Here is a 23,631-nt window from a genome sequence, read left to right on the forward strand (position 1 = left end):
CATTCAGGTCTGGGAAAAAATGATGGAGATATCCTTCTGGAAACTTATTAAGCAGATGATCATAAATTGGTAGCATAAACCCCTGGGTAACAGAGACTGAGAGATGTGTAACAGATGAACAATAGATGGCAGGATGGGAAGAACCCTTGAAACAAATATATGGAGCTTATTTTTAATGTGGAGACATGCAAAGAAAAAAAAAAAAAAAAGAGTTCAATCAATGACACAGATAAGTAATCTTTTGCCACTGTGTTCTGAATGGATAAAAGCAAGGCAAGACTATTTAGCAAGGTGAGAGAAAATAAATTTTGTAGGTATAAAAACAAGTTGTTAGGAACTAGGGAAAGTTCTTTAGAGGGACAAAAACTCATATTAGGTGTGACACAGGAGGGTCAGAAAAAGAGATGTAACAAGCAACAGCTTCAATTTTGGCAAGTTACCTGAATATCTTAGTAATAACTAAACTAAACCTCGTTTTTTTTTTCTCCCTCAGTCTTTTTCTAGTTCTTTCCTAGGCCAGGCACAGAAGCAGGTACAAAAAGGAGTCAATTATACACCAGGAGGTGAAGCAATCCCTTCCCACTGACAAAAGCATTCCTGTTTTAGGACAGCTTTTTTTTTCTGTATGCTTTTTAGACAATGTCATTCATAGGGAGAGATGTCTGCTGCTTTGCATTCCAATTATTCAGCAATTACCCAAGCAATTTTAGTCTACAGATACCTACTGGATGGACAGTTCGGGTACTCCACACTGGATCTGAGGGCTCATTCACTTCCAGCTGTTTACTTTCTCTTAGCTTATTGATACTACATACTCAGGTTGACATAAAATAGCAGCTTTCTATATCTCTAGATCTGCCAAAGAGAGTATTACTCTTTTTCAGTCACTGCTTATCACATTGCTGGCTGTTCTTAATTTATGTCTTTGAGCATTTACCTTAGAGGGGGGGAAAAAAAAGAAAAAAAAAAAAAACTTGGCTGTAAGTCTTATAGAGGCTCACGAAGAACAGCAGCAGCAGCAACAGAAAAACCACCACACATCTGTATCTACTTTATTAACTTTTTCAGAACTTTTTTTTACTGATTGTTATCATATTTTCAGTCATTTATTTTCTTGTTGTATTAAAATATCTTCCTGAAAAACATTCTTGGTTTTTCACTAGTCCAGCTATTAGACAAAAAGTCACTTTTGAAATTACTTTCCTCACACACACATTGTATCTCCACTTCTCATGCATGAATTTCTCCTTTTTTTTCCCTCAGTATTCCAGAAGATCCTTCCTTCTCACTTGATTATTACTGTTTTCAACTAAGTAAGGGATAGCACAGAGAAGACAGAGGCAGACTCATCTCACCAGTGCACAGTAAAACAATGAGAAACAATGGACATAGGTTGGAACACAACAAATTCAAGGTTGATAAAGAAAGCATACAAAAATAAATTTTAAAACTAATGATTGTGGTCAAACACTAGCAGAGGCTGCCCAGCAGGCTGTTGAGTCTCCATCCTTTGAGGAACTCAGAATTTGCCAACTTCCTGAGTAACCCAGTTTGAACAGAACATGAGTGGACTAAAGAACTCCAGAAGTCCCTTCCAGCCTACCTGATTCTATTTTAAATCAGCAAAAACTGTAAGCCTGTATGTCTAAACGTTAGTTAACAGCAAAAAAAAAAAACATTATAGTAAGCACATTTAGGCATGTTTCCTATGTAGTATGACCTATGCTGTTTTCATTGTCGGTACCACTATTTTAACCTACTTCCTGTTAGGCATTGAAAAAAGCACAGAACAGTTACCTTTAATACATAATTCTGCTCTCAGGCACACCGGCTACCTTTAAGGTTCGTCAAATTTATTTAATTTTTTTTTTTAAATCCAAACAGAGCTCATGCTTATTTATTTATTTGTAAAGATCTTCAACAGTAGAATGGAAACCCAGTGGACAAAGGCAATCTAATAACATCCTGACCCAGGCGACCTGACTTCAGTAGTTTAAAATAAAATCTGACAACACAGTTAAATAGCCAGTAGGAAGATTTGATTTATGGGGTTGATGGAGATGTGGAAAGGGTAAGTGGGATAAAAAAAAAAAGTAAGGGTGCAATTTATTTTAACAGAAAACTTCCGAAGCAGTTAATGCACAATTTAAGTATTGTCTGAAATAGCGATGCTCTTTTCCACTTTGTCACTTGCTTGTAAAAACAACGTGAGGACTAACACTAAAATAAAATGGACTTTGAAATTCAGGTGCAATTAAAGTTGGATGGCATTTGCAAATATTTCAAGAATAGTACATTCTAAACACCAGGACATTATACTCAAGACTTGAGTTTTCCACATTTCACTGTGGTATTTGTGTACAAGTTGGTACCACGAAAACATAAAACTGGCAAAATGCACAAACATTTCCAGACACTCAGATGTAAACCTCAAAGAGCTTTTGTGGGAAGAATGAACTGTTGTAATCCTCTTCTAAAGGCACATACAAACAGAGACACTAACAGAGTCTACATTTTATTGTACTTCTGATGAGTGGATGAAAGCATCGCTGTATCACAACAAAACCTCAGTTAAGACTTTCTTCCACAAAAACAAAACATGCCTATGGCTTTAGGAAACTGGAAGGACTATATCTAAATAAATCAATTAACACAATCAATATTTTGTGACTTTTTCATTAAAGCATAAGAATTTTTGGCATGTTGTTAAATTGAAGCTAATCTTTTTCCCTAGACAGTAGTAAGACACTGCATAAAATGTGTCTGATGGAATTATCACCAAGAAAAAGAAAAAAAAAAAAACAACGAGAAAAGCTTACATTACAATTTATATAAATCTAGAAAGATGGTCATATTCAGCCTGTTAAGTATCCAATTCATATTAAAGTAATCTATACTATAAATATATATGCATAATATTTTGGCTTTGATTCTTTAGATATCATTTCTAGAGGCATATTACAAAACCTGTTTGTTTCAGAAGTGAAATTCATTTATAGAAATAAGGGAACTACCCAAACAGTATTTTATTTTTGGGGCATTATAAGGATATATTTCTTAATTCTTTCATTATGGCATTTAAGGAATTAAAATGAGGGGATCATTTTTCAATACATTTTGGAGAAGCCATCTTTCAGACCACTAACAGAAATGACTGATGGGACAAGATGGCAGCAGCTGTAGAAACTGTAGTTCCATAAGCATGTCAAAAGGCAAACCAGAAGCAAGTTACAGGCATGTAACTTACAAGAGGTGCATTATTCTTCTTGACTAGCTACTGCTCACTTATAGTGGCCACAACATGGTCTTGCTCAAACAAGAGATGCTCCATTATAATAAATCTACTTGGGAAATTCAAGATTTATTACAAATTCTTTCATATCCTCAAGTGCTGTATTTCAGGACCTCATAATAAAGTTCAAAGAATACGGCCCTTTTATCATCACTTTTTTTTTAACTGTTTTTTTTTCAAAATTTGCAACCAAGAAAAAGAAAACACTTTCAACTTCATCAAAAATGTGATAAATTTTACACCCACAAAATTATTTTCCTCCCAGTTGTGTTAGTTTCTTCAGAGTGTTTAAAAGAGCAGCACTGACTTACAGTTAGAGCTCCTGATCTTCACAATGGGAGGTATATATTTTTAACATATCCATCAAGCAATTTTGAAACTTAATACTCAGTATGCCCACGCGCTGTCATATATATTGAACCAGGACATCACACAGGCAGCAATGCAGAGCGCACAGAAAGCCAGGCTAACCAGCTGACCCAGGCTTCCTCTGAAGCTGCCCCAGCGAGTGGTTTACAATGCTCCGAAGGGAGTCCTGAGGTGTAGCTGCCAAGCCAGTGGTTCAAAACAGGACACCACGTTATGCTGTGAAAAACACTTAGAGACCTGTTTCTATGATCCAAACAATTACTCAGTGAGCACGAGCCGGATCAATCCGCTCTTCCAAATAAGCTGTTATACATGTTATTTTTATGGCTGGACTTGATCCTGGAGTTCTTTTCCAACCTTAAAGATTCAATGATTTTTACAGTGTACTAAACCAACCATCAGATTCTACTGATTCTGCTGGTCCTTTAAGCCAAGGACAATGGGGAAGCAAGGAACAGCATCTTCAGTACAACAAGACAACCTACTGCATGAACCACTATCACTTGCTTTCCACTCTGTAGCACCCCATTCACTTAAACAGTGTTTGAAAGAGTAAGGGTTTCCTTGTTAAAAAATTTAGTGTATTGAATTTAAACAGAAACAAGAAACTGAGAAAAAAAACAGCATAATAAAAGGCCAGAAGAGGCAAGTACAAATAGAGGAATAAAATAGGTGGGTTTCTTAGCTTTCAGTTACTGACTAATGTACAAGGACAGATCTAAGTCAATCTTTCAGCTATTCACATGTATAATGCTTTAAACTCCAAAACAAGTTGTGGTTTTCTCTTTGTAACATATCTACCTACTTAAACTCAGAGATCTATATAGCTCAAGGTATTTTAAACTAGAAGAAGCCATTCACCAACTAATCTCATAGTGGACATCTGCAACCCTTTCATATTTGTCTTTGGGCTTATTCTTTGGTATGCTGTGCCACTTCCCCATTGCTAGCTCTGTAGAAGGCTTTTGGGGGCATCCTCTTTGCAGAAAGACACAAACTGAGTCCTAGTCTTCCACTTTCTGAGGCTACACTCATAATAACAGGCTGCACGCTGTCTTCACTATTTCCACTTTTCTTACAACAGAAGAGTTAAATTCCACTCCCTCATCCCTAACTAAGCTTAGCTAAGCATTTTCAGGAGGACATTTCTGTTTCTTCACATTCAACATGCTTTCACTCCAACACAGTAGCTCATCTACAAGTACTACCACCCAACACACTTCAGGAATCGCAAGCACTACATTTCAATTACTTAGATCACTGTTGCTTTCTTTTGGGAAAGCTTGTGTGACAGTGTTGCAGAGTTCATAAAATGGAAAGATCTTTTAGGAAGAGTACAGTTTGTTTCCCCAAGATACTTAATTAATCTCTGTATTTGCCTGACACCCTTGAGAAAGGTGTTCTATAACTGGGTGAAGACTAGCTGTATCCAGTTTCTGCCACTTCTTCTACATTTCGTGATCTTTATTGCCCCGGTGACTTTAAAGCTACAGCTGTCAAGAGTATCCATGGACTAAAATTAATTTCTTTATGTAGCTGACTCAGTACCTTAATGGTTTTTAAAAAAGAAAAGTGGGATCAAAGGCCTGAAAATAATGCTGGAAGGTAGCTAAGAACTGGCAAGTAAGCCCTATGTGGCAAGGGAAACCCAAGCCACAGCCAACTCTCAGTAGTTTAACTCTGAACTACCCAAAGCCAGTACTTGAGCTTCATAATCAGATGCAGTCGATTACTCCATTGTTATCTGGATATAACAAAGGCATGAGTTGACATGGTATCTTGTCTAGGAAGTAAGGATAATTTCTTAGAATGTGAGATCATGGAAAATCAAGAAAGGTATCCATCAGTACTACTTTTTTTTTTTTGTTCATCTACACCTGCTAGGGAATCAATCATGGGTTGCAAGCCAGAATGAAGTAACATCATGATGAAGAACAATCAGCTTGTATCTGGTCTTTTCACTCCAAAAATTTGTATGCAGTCTTGACTTTTTTTTTTTTTGTGGTAGAAGAAATTGAGAACAAGATAAACTATCAAATATCATCTGGCAAACAGGGGGCAAATAACCCCCATTTTCTGGCTTTCTCTCTCTCATCAGTGGGGAAAATTTCGCAAGAGATTCAGGAAGAAGGGTACCACTGGTCACGTCAGGCCCCCCAGTTGAGGGTCAAAGAGAAGAAACCATTCCCTGACACCACTGTACACAAAGTGGAACTTTGTGAATGCTGCATTATCAACTTTTTCTGGATCAAAGGTGGACTAACAATTCATCCTATCGGACTGCAGAAGGGGTGGAGGGGCAAGTATTGTGACAATTAAATTAGTGCATTTAATTATGCTGACTTCCCTCTTAAAAAGCTCACTACGGATATATGGCTGTTGTATTCCAAGCCACTGCCACCGGAAATCTTTAAGATTCTAAAAAAATATTTCTGTTTATCCTCACCAGCCAGTTGCTGAACCTTTAAATAATTCTAACACATAGGCACAAAGATAGATCCTATATACGCTAAGGATTTAGCAATTCACAGACTTTACATAATAATAAAAAAAAAACCATAAATGCTTTCAGACAGAGAAAAACTTTCAAGATATTTTGGAAAGATTTCACACACCCTACAACTGAAATATAGTAGTTCTTCTCCATTATTGTCTGAATTTCTACCACAGAGATTGAAGAGAGTCTTATGTTTGCAACCTACATTTCAAAACTAGAGAGCACACAGTTTGCTAGTAACATATTAAAAGCAAATGAGCCTGCATTTAGTGCATTTCCTTTCCAGTCACTATTTTAAAAGGGAATAAAATTATTGGGACAATAATCAAAATAGGCTAAGCGTTTGTTAATTCATAATGACAGTTCTGACAAATATTTAGGAATCCACGCATCTTATAGGTGACTGGAATTTTGCGGTGTTTTAAGAGTTCACTAGCACACCTAGCAGTAACATTAACCCTAACAGAACTAGCATGTTTCAAGGATAGTCTAACACTCAAGTAAAACAAATAAAATACAATTACAATAAATAAAAAAAAAAGGAAAAAAAAACACCAAGAAACACACGGCTAGATATCTATGTGAAGAACTACATGTATTAAACTACTACTAGACACACGTATTACAGCTATTAGCACATAATTTTTTTTAATCCTGAAGAATTCTTGAATATTTTACAGAGCGCAGCACAAAGTCCATACAAAAAAAATACCTGTCCCTGCAATTAACTAAGCGAGATTTTTTAAAAGCATTTTCACAACTTCATTTGAATATCAAATTATTATTATTGTTGTTTTAGGCAGGATATGAATAACTCGTGACTAACAGCCCTGTTATGATACAGTTTACCAGTGTACTGACGAGATTAAAAGAACAATGACTAATAATGTGTGGTGTATTCATATTCAACACTAACCATTTTTTCCTCCCTTTTTTTTTTTTAATTTTAAAAATACACCTCTCAGTCTAGATAGCAACAACCACTGCTCAGTTAAGACTGGCAAAATATAGTGAATAGGGAAGTCTAACTGGTCTACAGTGGTCTTTTCTGTACAGAAATATTAACAAGAAAATCCTTGCAGAGTACAAGTTCCTATAATCCAAGATCATCCACAATTGACAGATATCATCCATCATCAATGCAAAGCCAATGGGCAAGAGAGTGGTTTTTAACACACAAATTGTTCAATTAACGTTCTAGGATTTTCTCAATATAATACAAACATGTAGTGATACAAGATAATTCAGATATTTGGAAAAAGTCACTAGTTTTTCCTCCTGAATTTCTACTTTACAACTGACAGAAGACTTTATTTGTACCATGATAAGCTCATCTCAACATCTGGAAAGTGAGAAGTTAAAGAATTTGAAATTCTACTAGTTATTGATTCGCACTTATTTTCTTCCAAACTGAAATTTAGTATATCAATTTAAAAATTTTAAAAAAACCTCTAAAACATAAGGAAATTATAGCATACAGTGGAGAAAAGCTCCTAGGAAAGCCTGTTAATTTTAACTCAAGACTGAGATTAAAAACTTCTCAAACTGCTCCACAGCAGCAACATTGTAGGAACTGTAAAATTATTTGTCCTAGGAAACTATAGAGCCAAGTACAAAATGACCCAGCATCAAGTAACTCTTCACTCTCAGTATATTACAGCAACAATAAAAAAAATACATTCTTCCTACATGGACATTCCTAATTTCCAAAATGTTTCAATAATGTAGTTTTAAGAAGGTCACTTGACTGCTGGGATGTTCAGAATCTTTTGGCTTAAACATCATCCTTAGCATTATCAACAGGCCTGCTGGGATCAACATCTGACCTCTAATGCTCACTAAAGATACACAGAATTATTACAGAGAACACGATGCAGCGTTGGAGCATGTGTGACTTCCTTTCAGCTAGTTTACCTAGCACTTACATTGTTTTGTGGACTACCACAAGCTTCCTTTCTCTAGTGTGGATTCTACTACGCTAACACCACCAGCAAGAACAAATCATGCAGATACTGTCAAGAATAAGCTGCAAGTTGCAAATATGGTAAAAATTACATTATTTTCTTATGGTCAGCCAAAGATGGAAAAGACTGTGACACAGAGATTTAAGCAGATCCATACAAGTGCACAAAGCCATCGTGTACAGGCTGAGAACTGGCATACATTATATGTAAAAATATAATAATGTTTTAACCATTAATTAATAAATTAAAATCCACCTTGAAACACATCAGAGATTACATTACATTAATAGCCAGATCAAATTTATTCTCTTTTCCTTTACTCTTTTTTTTTTTTCCTGTCATCTAGTATCTTTAAATGACACCGTGTACTCAGAGGTTTCAGGAGGTGCCAGTAAGGTCCGGTATCAGGAGACTCAGCGCAGACACCCGTGGGGGAGGAAGGCGTTACTGTCGTTGGAGAGGCAGAAGCCTTCACTACATGAAAATGAAATTAAACGGGCCTGAAGCTGCAGAATGACTAAAGGTTACCTCAAATAAAAGCTGCTTACCTGATTCGTGACCTGAAAAGCAAGCAGAAAACAGAGGGGGGTTAACACCCCAGTCAGATCCACGGGCGAAGCCCTCCCCGGCTCCCTGCCCCCCCCCGCCCTCCCTCAGCCCGCGATGCCGAGCCCGGAGCGGCCCGAGCCCTCTCCCCTCCGCCATCCTCCCTCTCTCTCTCTCTCTCCCGCCGGCAGCCAGCCCCTCCGCCCGCGCACTCGGCTGCTCCCCCACCACCCCCGAACCGGGCACTCACGTCGGGGTTGGCCTCCAGGGGCAGCCAGCGATGGGGCTCCATGGCGGCAGCGGGGCGGCTTCCGGTACCAGCACTGAACTGCACCTCGCAGCGCGGCACTGACAGCGCCTCACGCCTCCTCGCCTCACACCTGACCCGGGACCGCACCACCGAGCCGCGCGGGAAAGGGGGGGGGGGGAGGCAGACAAGAAACCAACCTTCCCGCGCCCCCACGCACACCTCTCCCACGCTCCGGAGCGGCAGGCCAAACCAGAGGACAGGAAGATGAGCGCTTCACCCAGCGTGCTCCCGGGCCACCACGGCCCGAAGACTTCCAGCTTCCCAGCCTCAGGGCTCCCCCCGGCCATGGACTCTCCCAGCGGGGTAACGGGTGGTGCCTCGGCCGCCCCGCCTCGCGCTTGCTCCCAACTGCCGAAGCCTGCGTGTTGCGCAGGGGCCGCCAGGGGGCGCCCTGCCGCTTGCACTGCCCCCGACCGGCCCCGGCCCCGCCCCCGCCCCCCGCCCCGGCCCCGCCCTCGCCCCCGGCCCCGCCCCCGCCCCCGCCCCCGGCCCCGGCCCCCGCGGTAAGATCAAGCACAGTGTCATAGCTACATGTCATATACAGTGTAACAGACATTACATATATGTGCACACGTATCAGATTTAGTGTTACGCCTCCTTTCAAGTTGATTCAGAAAAGGTGAAAATGAAGGAACGCATCATTTTTCAGCCCCAGCCCCCCCCGGCTGCTTCTGCCCGCTGCCCTCAGCAGACTGCAGCGGACCTACGTGGCCCCTTGCAGCACTTGCGTTTTTCAGAAGCGGACATTCGGACAAAGATTTTGTCGAAACCCATGAGCTGGACCTCCAGGCCTGCCCAGCAGGCAGGGCGTTGGGGATACCATACAGCTGAGGGCCCCGGCACCGCACAAACCCAGCTGACAGATAACACTTTCTCCTGTCTGCCTGAAAAAAACTTTGTGAAGAATTTGGTGTAGCTCTGCAATTGCCACATGCCTGCGCCCAAAGCTTCTGTATTGACCTCTCAACAATACTGTAGCACATCTCTTCAGCAACCCAGCCTACTTCTTCCAGTACCTAAGAAAGATGGGGGGAAGCTGTTCAGTAGGTCCTGTTGTGACAGGACTAGGGGTAATGGTTTCAAAATAGAGGGAGGTAGATTTAGGTTAGATATTAGGAAATTTTTTTTTTAAAATGAGGGTGGTAGAACACTGGAACAGGTTGCCCAGAGAGGTGGTGGATGCCCCATCCCTGGAAACATTCAAGGCCAGGCTGGATGAGGCTCTGAGCAACATGATCTGGTTGGGGATGTCCCTGCTCCTTGCAGGGGGGGTTGGACTAGGAGACCTTTGAAGGTTGCTTCCAACCCTAACCATTCTATGATTCTGCTTGTAGCTGATGAAATTTGTCTTCTACTTTCTATACCAAGTGTCTATAGCAAGAACTTAACTCACAGTATGTTCATAAAGCACGCTTACAGAGGGCAGAATTTTCTAAAGATACACAGTTTAATTCTGTGGATGGGCAGACAACCTGAAATCATTACATACTTCACCACATTCTGTTCCAAATTCAAAGAGCTAAATGCATGTTTACATGTTAATGAAAACAACCCCCAAATAACTCTGGATTTCAGCAAATGATTCTGTAATTACTGACACCAAGATATTTGACTTCTCATCTACGTCGATATCTTGAAGAACAAAAAGTAACATAAAAAATATTAGTCATAGTGCTAAAGGCACTACTAAGAGACTTGATGAAATCGTAATATAAAATAATACGTAAAGTTCTGTAGATAAAGTATGTAAGTTACCTAAGTTAAGAACAAAGAGATTGTTAAATCACGTCCTTGCTATCAGAGACAGATCTTACCAGTACGTACATTGCAAGTGTTCTGACAATCATGAGGTCATAAAAACACATACTACTCAAAAACATTTGCACACTTAACTAGATACTTTAAAAGGGAGAGGCCAGGTTCAGGCAGACCGTAAATGTAGAAAGCTCATAAAAACACACTGTGTTCCATCGGAATTACTTTTTTTCTGAAACACCTTCTAAATTATTTCATTAAGATTTATTGAAAATACATCATTTTAAACTAGCACTGCTGTGTGACAAGTTGTATTTTACTACTCTGTCACAGTCTTACAATAGATCTACTGAGACTCTAACATTACAATATAGGAAAAAAAGCTAAAAGCAAATGTAAAACTGGTTACTAGAGAAATCTAAGACTATTTGCTATTTTTAAAAGATGAAACTAGCACAGGATCAGTGTTGGTTTGGGGCTCCAGCCACACCCCGAACTAACTTCAGTTCAGTTCAGTATGATGAGCTTACTGAATACGGTTCTAGCTGTAGTTTTACAAAAACACAGAACAGTGCGCGATTTGTGTACCCGGGACCGTCACACAGAGCACCACGAAAACCCTGACGCCAGTTAACAATAAACCCGAGTAAACACTTTCGTTGCGCAAACGAGGTGTGACTTGAACCGGCGTCTCCAGACGCCTCCCCAGACGATTTCCCAGGCCATCGCCAGCGAAGGCGCCAGTCCGGGCCTGAGGCCCAGCACGGGCAGGCCCCGGCCTGCAGGGCCCTGAGCCACCATTGGCGGCTGACCTTTTCCACCCGCTGCCTGCACACCCAACAGTCTCCTAAAACACCGTCCCGGTTTTACTCGCGTCTGTTTAAGAAGCGATTGACTCCGAAAACGACAAACCCCACGCCCAGCGGGCCTGGCACCCACACAGACACCCAGCGGAGCGAACGAGGTGCGCCCTGCCCTGAAGGAGAACAGCGCATGCTCCTTGCCCGGCAGCCAATAAGGGAGAGGCCGCTAGCCCTGCCTCGCTCTGGTATCGTCCGGAGCCAATCAGAGCGCTGAGTGTTGTGTGGCGGAAGTCGGGCCTCGGCGGGTGCGCGGCGGCATGGCCGCTGGTTCTGTGGTGGCGCTCGGGCGGGCGCTGGAGGCGTTGGGTGAGGGAGGGGACCCAGGGGGCAGCCGGGGGCAGCCGGGGGTAGGGGGGCTCATCCAGGTCCGCGGGATGGGGTGCTGGGGGCAGCGCGGCCGGCCGGAGGTGCGGGCTCTGCCCCCTCGTGACGGGGGCCCGGGGCCGCCCCGCCGAGCCACTCCAGCCTGGGCCCGGGGCGAGCCGTTCCCGGTGGGTCCTGGCAAAGGCTTGTGGTGGGCCGGCGGTGGGGAGTAGGGGGGACGGCGACACTTTCCTAGGCTGTCCGCGGGCCGCCCTGGGGGCTTCGCTGGCAGGAGGCGGCCTGGATGAGGCAGCGTAGCCTTGGGGAGAGCAGCGGGGCTGTGTTGCTGGTGCCGTAGGGCAGCATTGGGCATGGCCAGCTTCCCCATAAGCTGAGGGGCTCGGTGCAGATAGTGCTTCACGGGGTCGGGGGCGTTATTCAGGGCTGTCAAACTGGGCAGTTGCATAGACTCAGTCTGGGGCTCTGAGGCCTTACGGAGTCACTCCTATTAGACTTGACTTGGGATGCTGAGCAAGTTAATGCAATTCAGGACAAACTCCCTTAAAGAGAGCTTTGCTTTTAAGGTAAACGCATGCCTGATGACCTAGGAAGTCTTCAGAGAGAGATTAGATTTGTTATAGTAACATCTTAAGAATTTGCTTCTGATCACTGCTGCGTGTGTTTTTCAGATGTTGGTGGTGCAGCAGATAAGATTAATTTAATACCTCAAGACTTTTTTGCAGAACTGGTAAGTAGGGTAATAAATGGGATGTGGAAGAGCTTCTGGTACTCTTTGATTCTAGGAGACCTTTTTGTTCAAGCTCTTCTGGTTTTTGTCTGTTGCAAAGGGAATCTTATGTATGCAGTAACTGAGACGTACGTGACTCATAAAATGGACTAGTCCTGCTCAGAAAAATGGGATTGTTTTAACTATATGTTTCTATCATGGAAGAGTTTTAAAAATGTATTTTTGTTAATACTCAGCTAGCTTGCCTAGAAAACATTCAGCTTCTATTTGCTGTAGTGTGCACTTGAACAGGATGACTTAATTAGTAAAAAAATGGTATGTTAAGTAGGAATAACTAGTGAGGTAGTAACTAGAAGTTTTGACTGAGTTTATTTAGATTTCTTGGATTTGATGTAATTTTTAAATCTATCACTTCAATGACTTTATTGTTCACTCTGCATTTAAAGCATCCTCCTGTTGTCAATTTTTGCATTAACTAATCTTCTCTTTTGTTTTGTAATCTCCAAGTATTCAAACTAACTTTGTCATGTATATTAAAATATTCTTTAAGAATATTTTCAAACTTAATTTCTTTACAGTGTGAACAAATAATTCAACATCTGAACCATAAGATCCCAGGTGTAAATACAGCTGAACTGTGTGAGGTAAGTTTGGATATTAGCACTTATAAGCAAGTATATTAGCTGGATATGCTGTGAAGGATAGATTCCTTAAGTCAATTTTTTTAGTGTGTGTATATATAAAGAGGTTTTTTTTAATTAATGCATAATATGTTCTTATTTGTAATTGTTTGAACATTCTGTTTCTAGAGAATTCAAACATCTGGGATTGAGATTAATGTTGGTGACCTGGCAAAAATAACTAACATTGTTTCCTTTCTATTTAGGTAAGCACAAAATAGTTTACTTTGCCTCATGTCGTTTTTCCCTCCACGCCAGCTTAATAGTGGTATTAAAAAGTGACATCAGATGTGGGTATAAAATGAACTGATTTGGGAAAAGAGCAAAAGTTTGTAACTCAGCACACAAAAAAAGAACTTAGTTTACATTTTTAAAGCTGAAAAACATGTAGGTAATATACAGACTAACTTTTTGTAATAAAAAAATCTAAAGAGAGGAAATTGTTTTAAGATCCTTTTTTATTTTGCCAGTTGTTCTAAAGCTCACAAACAGGAAGTTAAGCTCAGTTCTAATGCTAAGTCAGTTAGGCTTTTGCCTGGAAGTGTGCTTCTGGTTTCTTAGAGATTAGAATCCAGCATTTATGCCTGTTTGAAAGGCACACAGTTTTATAGTGTTGAACTCTACTGTGATAAAAGCAGAGTTTTTAGGTAGAATTTTCAGCTGCTGTTTTGCTGGAAGTCCTTCTGTTTTCAGAAGGGTAAAATTTTCAGGATCTTGCTTGGTTTTCTTAATATCTAGTATGTAAACATTTTACATAACATCAATATGAGTCCAGAAAATATGCCAGTAGAAATTTAACATACTACTTTTTCTCTGTAAAATATAAAGCCTTAAATTATATTAGATCACGCTACTTGGAGGACCAACTCTTTTTTAATTTTTTTAATGTCTCTAAGAGGAGTGGATCTGCATGAACAAACCTAGAGTGGGGATTTTTTTTTTTTTACCTGTTTCTGTAGAGGAAATCAAGTGGCAATTTTCCTCTAGACTTGCTGCCTTGAAAAGGATTTATTGCATCATTTGAGTCCTCTTAGTACCAATTATACCATTACCTAGAGGTCCTTACTTGCCTTTTTGGTGACACTTAAATTACCTCTCCTAAATGTTTAATTAAACTGCCTTGTTTCTAAAGTAATGACATTGTTTAACTGCTGTATGCACAGAACTTTAACTGAATTATGGCTTTTTTTAGTTGCAACAGCACTTGGAGGCTGTGATTATTTTTCTTTTAATGTTACAAGTTGAGCAAGCCCAGCAAAGCTTGGTCTCTGCCTATTAAGGCACATTAAAACTCAAGTCATGTTGGTTTTTCCATGTGGCTACAAAAGATTAGTAAAATATTCTGGATGGAAAAATCACAGGCTGCCTAATTATTGTAAAGTACATAGAAACTTAAAGCAGAAATTTATAAATGCGTATTTGTGGTGAAGTGATATATTTTATTAAATTCTTGGAGAATTAAATTGATGCGGTGTTCTTTGGATATATCTATAGCACAGCAGCCCGAAACAATCTCTCCACGGAAGAACTTGTCACCACCTTGGGCAATGCAGTCAGCACGCTGCCAAAACATGCAGTTCAAGTTATTCGTCACGTATGGAATGAGCAGGGCAAATCCATTAGCGTGTCAGAAGATGAACAAAATACGACCGCAGTGGGGCAGGTAACTAAATGACAAAGTGCAGCTGAGCTAACTATTAACTCTTCAGAAATGTCAGTGCTTCATTGCGTATGTTGTACTGTCAAGCACGTGATGGTATCTTGACTGCCGAAAGCTTTCCTATATATATATTTGTTGCCAAGTGTCTACTTGGATAAAGAAGCATATATGATAAAGGTTATCTAAATGCTGACCAGTTTTTCTAATATTGTTGTTTGGATGCTAAATGCACATTTCATACCTCTTTAGAAATTAGTGCTTCATAGTGCTATTAGGCAGTGAGTAGGCATAGTGCTATTAGGCAGTGAGACTGCCACTAGTGAGTGGCAGTCAGTGTGGCAGACAATTGTATTAGCTGTTTATGTAAATCTGTTTTAAATGTAATTTGAAGTGTTCTTTAGAGTTTGTGACATCAGCACTTGATTGTTTTATTCTTTGTCTCCCTTAATTTTAAACTTTTAAGATACTTTCTGTCAATTTCCAGCATTCCCTTTTTTCCTTTTTGAAAAAAAATAAGTGTGTATTTGCATTTTCAGATCTTTTTTCCTAACAACCACAGTCTAAAAGAGTATGGAATTAGGAAAAAAAACAAATCTTTGAGGCTTGATAATAAGCTGAACTTCTTTATTCAACAGTTCTGCCTATCATAAAGGCTAAAAATGTTAACTTACCTGTCTGAAATGTATTTATGATGTACTTTGAGTTATCTAAAATACAGTTATGAAATGTTTTAATTTTTCCATTATTGCTATTATAAATTTTTTGTGCACTGTCTGAGGTTTTTATCATATTTCCACTTGATTTAGAAACTTCTAAAAAAAGAAGTGGCTCAAGCTCTTATTACTAGAACCTCTTTAAAGAGACTGTACTTGAATATTGACAGTATTTGAATAAGGAAAACAGATTAAGTGAAGTAACTTATTAGATTTATTCCTTCCCTCCCCCCAAGGAAGGGCAGACAATTCTGTATTCACAATAATATCTGAATGTGTATGTTTGTTTCCCATTTGAGTAGGAGCTCTAGATGTCCTATATTGTCTGTAAAACATCCATCCAACAGAAGAGCAAAGGTAGGCTAGATCTTTCTTTAACACTTTTCCAATGATGTTCTTCACTGTAGTTTGTAGATCTTAAATGGAAACTGGGAGTTGCGATGAGCTCTGACACCTGCAGGTCTCTGAAGTATCCTTATGTTGCAGTGACGCTAACAGTGGCAGACCCTTCAGGACAAATAACAGAGAAATCTTTTGAAATGACGATACCACAGTTCAAGGTCTGTAATCACTGTTACTCGATTCAGTCTTTTGAAACAGTGACATCATAAAGGAGCAACTGTATACCTTGATGCATATGTTTGTGGTGGTTATTTACTAATACGGTCATTCAAAGATGGAGCAGTTAATAATTATTTAAAACACTGAAGCTAAATACTTTATTTCATAGCATTTAGTTCTTCATCACTTATCCGAAAATGTTAATTTAGCAGTACTTAATCTGTTCTCTTACAAATAATCTAACAACTGGTGATGTAAAGACTTTTACATCGTCCTTGTCAGCTGTCACTCTACCTTAGTAGAAATGGGTGGAATATTCTAAATCTATGGAACTGTTCCCCAGCCTCAAAATCTAAAACTTGGGTTAAGCCCAACATTTGCTAATGATTAGGAATGGAGGTCAGCCTGCTTTGTCACTGGCTCTTCATTGCTATGCTTTAATCTGTAAACTTATATAACTTTGTTTAATTTTGCATAAATGTGGCGCTTCTGTTGTCCTATTTAAAGGGCAAATACATAGAATATATGTATATTACATATAAATAAATTACTGGAGTTGGACTGGAAGGGATTTGAGAAGGATATTCTGAATCCTTTGGTATTGTGAAATGTATTCATTCTGGTTGAAAACTATTTAATAATTTGCTGTTCAACTACTATAAGAAATGGATGCTATACTTGAGAAGCCTGTATTATTTCAGCTGGGAATAGAAATGTGCATGAGGAGCTGTTTTGGTGTGGGGTTTTTTTTGTTGTGGTGTGAGAGCTACTTTCTATTTTTCTTTCATAGCATCTTCCCCTATTAATGGGCAAACCCATGCAAATAAGGCATCACTTCTGTAGATTTAATAATGAACGTGCCCAAATGCCAACCAGCCTACCAAAAAAAAAAGCAGAATATTTCAGTTAAAGCTGCAAATTGTAATTGGAGGAAAGAGGGCATTTGAGAAACGTGGATTGTGATTTTTGTCTAACATGCTAGTTTGAACTATACTTTGAGATTTTCTTCAAGCAACTAAAATTTATCTTAACTCTTGCTTTTTAGAACTTCTTCAGACAATTCAAGGAAATGGCAGCTGTCCTTGAAACAGTTTGAGGAGAACTCTTTTATTTACACTGAAACTTTGGACAGACTTGGATCAAGTAAACTTTCTGTTCTATACAGGGAATAAAGTGCCATTGTTCAGCAAGGTATGTATCCTTGTCTTTTTGACAGGTATTTGTCAGCATCATCCTTGCATTGCTGTGAAGATTTCTTTTGAATACTTGAAGCCAGCTCTGCAGTGCTTGTGAAAATCCGTTCAGCTTTGTTCATCCTGGTACACAAAAGATCAGGATGTGTACAGAGAAGCATCACTGTAGACTTTCTAATACCCAAGAGTAAAGAACTACATGTAGGAAACTACATATTTAACTCTGGAGCGCAGAAAGACACCTGAAAATGTTGACTGGGAAGATACTGAGAGAAGTGCAGATCCCGTGTTACCAGTCTTTGTCTGTAAAATTGAGATGCGCTTGGACTCAACAATGTTAAGTACAAGGAGAATATGAAGTTACACATAACAAGCATACAGTTATTCTTGAAGAACAGCAAAATCAAGTAGTTAGTTGCAGGTATTTGCAGACCTAGCTTCCAGTCTTCTTTTAATAACTGGAGAATGTACTGTTCCTAACAGCTTGTTTATTTCAAATACTTATTTCCCATGACCTAGGCTTATAAAAATGGAGTTAATGCACTAAGCTTTTCTGAAGACCCAAAATTTATTCTCTGAAATAAAGCCCAGAGGGTAATTTTAAATAGAAGTAGAAAGGTGAATTTAATTCAAAAGTATTTTAATATATTTTTTCCTTTGCATTTAATCCAGCTCTGATCTGTGGCACTCTGCTTGATGTTCTAATCAGCAGTCTGCTTTCTAATTAAAATATTGATGTAGTTGCCTTACTCCAAGCTCTGAACTATGAAAGTCAAGAGGAAACTTGAAAATTCAGGCTGAAGTGTTAGCCAAGCACATCAGAGAAAGGAACACATGAAAATTCAGCAGGATTTCTTTGCTTGTATTGTGTGGCAGGAATCCACTGGACTGTGTTGCGCATGCTCACTCTCGGAGAATGTCCTAACCAGAAAAATTTTGACTTTGATTCTGAAGAATGGGTGCACTTCCAAAGGGAGAGTGATAAATCCAGCGTGCTTGCATGCTTCCTTTTTTGTTGTTGTTTTGCTTTTTTTCTTGTGTTTTGCATAAACAAAACACAAACTGCAAATATAGTGAAATGTAATAAAAACAATACTGTTGTATTTCAAGATGTGCTGGTGGTGTGGTAGAGCAAGTAAATCTGAAGAGAGACAGTTCGTACTGATAGCAGACTGAAGTTTAATGCTGCAACTTCAGAATGGTAGAGACTGAGAACCAGTTTTGCTGGGACAGATCCTTAAGTGATTTCAGGCCTCTTTAAGTGAGAACATCTACCTTTCTACTCACTTAGACTTTTTAATTTAATTTTTTTTTTGTTAGAAGCTGACTGAAAGTCATTGATGCAGGTTCTGAAAGTCATTGATGCAGGTTCTGCTTGCTTTTTTGTGTTGTGAAAATAAACTGCAGCACATTGTGCATATTGCATAATGCAGTACTTTCAGTAAAGAGAGATACACCTCCACTATTTTGGCATTATGCATGGTGCATAAAAACAGTACTTGGAATTGCTTAGAAGCACAAATAAGTGAAATAGTCTTGGCTTTAACAAAAGATAGTTAAAGTTTTAGGCCGTGGCCATTGATCCGGATGATACTTCCTTTGTGCTGTTGAAGTCCAAGGTTTTTGCTCTGTGGCTGGGAAGAGCAGACTGCTCTTTTCTGGGACCCTCTCAATGTAATGTCACAAAATGGTCTCAGGAACAGACTTTCCATTGGCCTTTTCCCTTGTCTGCCTGTAAGGGCTTGGGGCTGAACATAGTGCAAAAAATCCTCTCTGTATGTGGAAGTGATGTGAGCAACTACTTTTTTTTTTTTTTTTTTTTTATTTGCAGAAGTTGGAATGTAAGGCTGCTGTAACTGGAAAACGTTGTCATGCTTTGGCCTAATGAACTAACTGGTTTACATCAATGCAAGATTTCCAGAAAAATAATACTTTTTTTTTTAGTAGAGCTTGAGCCTTACAAATACTTCCAATTTGTTCTAATGTACTTAAGTTCTCCATATAGTTGGAAATATTTGTGCCTTCGTTGGAACTGGATGGAAAGGAACATTTAATTAATCATGTCTAAACTTCTAGAAACAACAATTTAGTAGATGCTGGAAGGTAATGAGGAAACTTTCAGTTACCATTTTTACTTGGTCCATCATCAAGAAGAGAAAATTGGCAGCCTTTGAAAAGTTTAACTTATATTTTGTCAACTCAAATATTCTAGAAATACTAATGAATATTTTTGAAATGTCCCTGAACTCCATATTGTAACTCTGCCTGGAAGGTGCCTGGACATGTGTGCCCTACTGGTTTACTGTCTGAGAATTTTCAGATGTGTTTATGGACATCTAGGAGATGTGATTAAAAGCTGGCTATGTACTCAAACGAGATTTGTCCTGATGGCTATCAGTAGGAATTCCTATACTGAGTAATGGAAGAATTAAGTACTTTAAAAAAAAAAAAAAAAAAAACACAAAAAAAAACCCCAAAAAACCAACCAAACCCCAACAGCCTAACAGTTTGCAGAGTAGCAATATTAACATGTTCAAACAAGCCATTGAATTGTTTGTCTATATGTGCAGAAAATAGATCTTTTCAAAGAGAATCAGGAGTCCTTGTGTGTTACTAATTCTTCTGGTTGATTAACATGAAACTGTATAACATTAATATTTTTGTAAGTCCCCAAACAGTCATTAAACATACAGATAACAAAGATAAAGACGGTCTGTATTTTGTTTTAAGCCTAGCGCATTAAAGTCTCTCTCAGAAATACTGTAGTGGGTAAAGTTCAGGACTAGACTATGACTAAACTTCTTTCCTTATTAAATTAGGATGAAGTTCAGACATACGCAGTCTTTCTCTGTGATGGGGTGCCGAAGAGCTGAGGGATAACTACAGACTGCAAGGAGTATTTGTATCGATTACTTACAGCTGGACAAAATGTTGTACTGAACCAGCAAAAGACAGAGAACATACGTGATTAATGAAATTTTGCAGGAAATTGCATTCAAGTGGTTTTCTGTCCTTAACTGTATTCAGGAGACAAGTAAACTTTGCCCACCCCCCCACCCCCCCCAACATTTGCCTGTAACAAAGCAAGAGGAAGGAAGAGGGGAGGAAAAAGGGTCTTACACAGTAAACAAACGCCAGGGAGAGAGTGATGAAGGAACGTCCTGGCAATGACTGTTGTCTTCATTATGTGACTTCTGGTTTTTTTGTGTTGTTTTTGTTTTTTTTTTTTGGCACACTCTAAACCACATTTTTAAATTTTGCACGCTTATAACCACATTTTAAAGGTGTGTAACCTTGTTGTTCACTGTGAGCCCATCCCCCTTTATTTTTTACCTTCCTGTTTTCAAGCCTTTGCACTCTATTTGAACAGCTGAAGATAGATTAGCTTGGACCAATTAAAAACAAAGGTAGAGAGATGATAAATTGGAGGAGAGGAAGAATGTTGTTTTTTCTTCCTGCTTGCCCTGTTCCCTAGCATATTTGAGTGTTTTATTACCCTCTTAATTATGGGTATAATGAGAGGGTAATTTCCAGACCTTTGCAGAGGCATGCAAGGTTTTTCTATTTAGCCCTTGCGGGTACTAGAATAACACACAAAAGTGCCAGAGTCATTTCATCTACTTGCAGAAGAAAAAAAAAAAAAAAAGCCCCATCTTTGAAGAACTTTTGCAATGGGGGTGGTGGGGGGGCGACTTAAAATTCAGCAGCTTCTATCCTATCCAGTGCCGTGTGATTGATGATGGTAGTGCTCATTTCTCAGAGAGACTTTTAGTGAAATGTCATATGTCTGTTGTTTGGGCTGCTAGCGTACTGGGCATTCACTCAGGAAGTTGGATCTCTGCAGGTGAGTACATGACATGACGCAAGCACCTCAACCTGGGTTGAGCTTCCGTGGTATGCTGTTACAGTCCTGCCTTCCTGAGGCTCAGTCACCTCATAAACAACTAGATTTGCTTGTCACCCTGCACTTCTGGCCAAATGTTTCCTTCACTTGTGCTTCTACCGTGCAGCACTGTCCATACATACTTACCCAGTTCCACTCTTGGTGCTTGAGTGCATGAGGGTGCATGTGTGTCAGAGCAATGATGCTCAGCACTCCTCATACCCAGTCCTGGGTGCTTTGAAAGACTTTCCCACTCTCATTTCCATGGCTTTTCTGAAAGATGGTAGAAAAATTACCTGCAGTTTGAACTGAGTTACTGGGATATGTCTGTTAATTACTTATGACTTTGTGTCACTGAGAAAGTAAGGAAGCTGAGATTGCTGATGTCCATGAAGGCTAATTTTAGTGGGTTTGGGTTGCCTCTTCCCTGCACTGCATTTTCCTCTTCAGCTGCCCTAACTTGAGAACCATTTCTGTTCAGTATATGTCGGTTTCCAAATACTGTGTTAGTGCTTATATTGCAAATATTGTTGTATTTATAAATTGGAAATTTCAGTGTCAGTTTTGTTCTTCACACATTGAGCTTTGGAACGGTAAGCTTTAATATGCATATTAAAAAAGAAAGAAAATGTTATTATTTCATGCAGTAATTTTCTGTGCTATAGTAAGAGGAATTTATCATCGCATTGGTCACCAGGTGGCACTGCTAGATGCCTTGGTGATAGACGGTCATCCTTTGAGAGCGTGCCTGATAAACTGGATGAGGACTCTGGTTTTCTCCCCTGTGTGGCTTGTATCTGGAACTGTATGCATTCATGTCACCCTAACTTCCATCCTACCTCTTACATTCTAGGGAAATACCTAAATTTCTGTGTTAATTATTAAAAAGATGAGTGTAAAGATTTCCAGCGACATAAAAAACACTTTAATAACAATATATACTGTATGTTGTATCTTTGCATTAGCTTAAAAGAGTAATTTAATTATTCTCACATTTCTGCCTTACGACTTGCTCTTTAAATAATATCATGTTACATTTCTACTGGGGCCTAGTCTTGTTTTTCATTTCTTTCCCTGTTTATACATCTCTCAAATAGATTTTTCTAGAATCATAGAATGGTTTGGGTTGGAAGGGACCCTCAAAGCTCATCCAGTCCAACCCCCCTGCAAGGAGCAGGGACATCTTCGACTAGATCAGGTTGCTCAGAGCCTTATCCAACGGCGCCTTGAACGTTTCCAGGGATAGGGTATCTACCACCTCTCTGGGCAACCTGATCTAGATCTGTATCTTGTTCATAGAGTAAGAATTTGCATTTCTCTATCCAGGGTTATCAGGCAATTTAACCACTCTAAAATCCTGCTTCCATATTTTGTTATGCAGCCTAATTTTCAGTGTCTTAATGCCACGCTTAGGAATACACTTCTCTGCCACTGAAAGTGTCCCTGTTGCTTAATTTCCCCGTGAATTACCTCTGAATCTGAAAAACAATGTTTCATTGTGCTTGGTATTAAAAGTACTCATCTGAGAGCTTGGCTAAATTAAAGCAAGGCAGGCTTCCTTCCCATTGATGCTTCTGAACCGACAAGTACTGGATGCTGCAACCACACATGAAGCTTGAGAGGGGTTTTCAAGTTTACATTTAAAACAAGCAGAGGAATGTAAGTACGTGTCTCACACGACCGACCGGTGTGCTGTGCAATGCTGCTTCTCGCCATTGAGAACGTGGGAAGACGGGAGATGCTCAGCAGTTGGCAGGGTCAAGACAACAGATGTCAATTTACCTAGGAGAGAGTCAAGGACGATGAGAAAGAGGATTAAGGGGTTCCCATCTGTTTGAGGTTGTTGATTTTTTTTGGCAGCTACGCTGGCACCGTTCTTCGTATTGTGTTGGTAACACAAGTGCCCTGTTGTTCATGGTAAACTGTGCCTTCTCTTAACAGACATACAGTACTGAGTTGTCAAGTTGCAATAGCATTTTAATAGAGATAAACTGTTGAAGTCTTAATAGTATTTGCATTTTCCTCTTGAACAGATATAATTTGTGACCTTTGAAGTTGAAGTGCTCTTGCCTTCCAAAGCATCTCTATTCCGTATTATTTCTGCACTCCACTACAGATCTGCTAGCCTTTCTAGCCATCCTTTGTAGTAATACATTTGTGGAATAATATCAAGATCTTCCTTTTAGCTTTGCCAATGACAAGAAATCCTGTGTTAGTTTCCATTTCTGGAGAGTTGCAGGGGACCAGGATCCCTTCCAAATCACAAAACGAAGTAGAGGTAGTGGGCACTGTCA

The 23,631-nt window shown here is 39.6% G+C and overlaps 2 protein-coding genes across 6 annotated transcripts in view; one reads left to right on the forward strand and one right to left on the reverse strand.

Moving 5' to 3' along the window:
- The window catches only part of UCHL3 (ubiquitin C-terminal hydrolase L3), a 44,810-nt gene extending 35,782 nt beyond the window's left edge, over positions 1–9,028 (reverse strand). The window contains exons 1-2 of the mRNA XM_086741585.1: positions 8,908–9,028; positions 8,671–8,682 (exon numbers count right to left, since the gene is read on the reverse strand). The gene's annotated coding sequence lies outside the window, so the exon portion shown is untranslated. The remainder of the gene's footprint in view (positions 1–8,670; positions 8,683–8,907) is intronic.
- A 2,799-nt stretch (positions 9,029–11,827) lies between these two features.
- On the forward strand, positions 11,828–22,331 carry COMMD6 (COMM domain containing 6). Of its 5 annotated transcripts, none has more exons than XR_015261660.1 (8): positions 11,828–11,902; positions 12,589–12,647; positions 13,226–13,291; positions 13,457–13,533; positions 14,822–14,990; positions 16,108–16,260; positions 17,307–17,452; positions 22,035–22,331. XR_015261660.1 is itself a non-coding variant. In XM_086771728.1 (7 exons), the coding sequence occupies exons 1-7, from the start codon at positions 11,854–11,856 to the stop codon at positions 17,355–17,357; spliced, it is 624 nt and encodes a 207-aa protein (XP_086627854.1). In that variant the 5' UTR covers positions 11,828–11,853; the 3' UTR covers positions 17,358–20,047. The 5 variants fall into 5 exon arrangements, 2 of the variants coding, with proteins under 2 accessions (XP_086627854.1, XP_086627871.1); XR_015261659.1 differs by lacking the exon at positions 22,035–22,331 and adding an exon at positions 20,274–22,025; XR_015261658.1 differs by lacking the exon at positions 22,035–22,331 and adding an exon at positions 19,286–20,047.
- The last annotated feature ends 1,300 nt before the right edge of the window (positions 22,332–23,631 follow it).

Source organism: Chlamydotis macqueenii, chromosome 1 (assembly GCF_036417535.1).
Source record: "Chlamydotis macqueenii isolate bChlMac1 chromosome 1, bChlMac1.mat, whole genome shotgun sequence".
Classification (NCBI taxonomy): Eukaryota; Metazoa; Chordata; class Aves; order Otidiformes; family Otididae; genus Chlamydotis; species Chlamydotis macqueenii.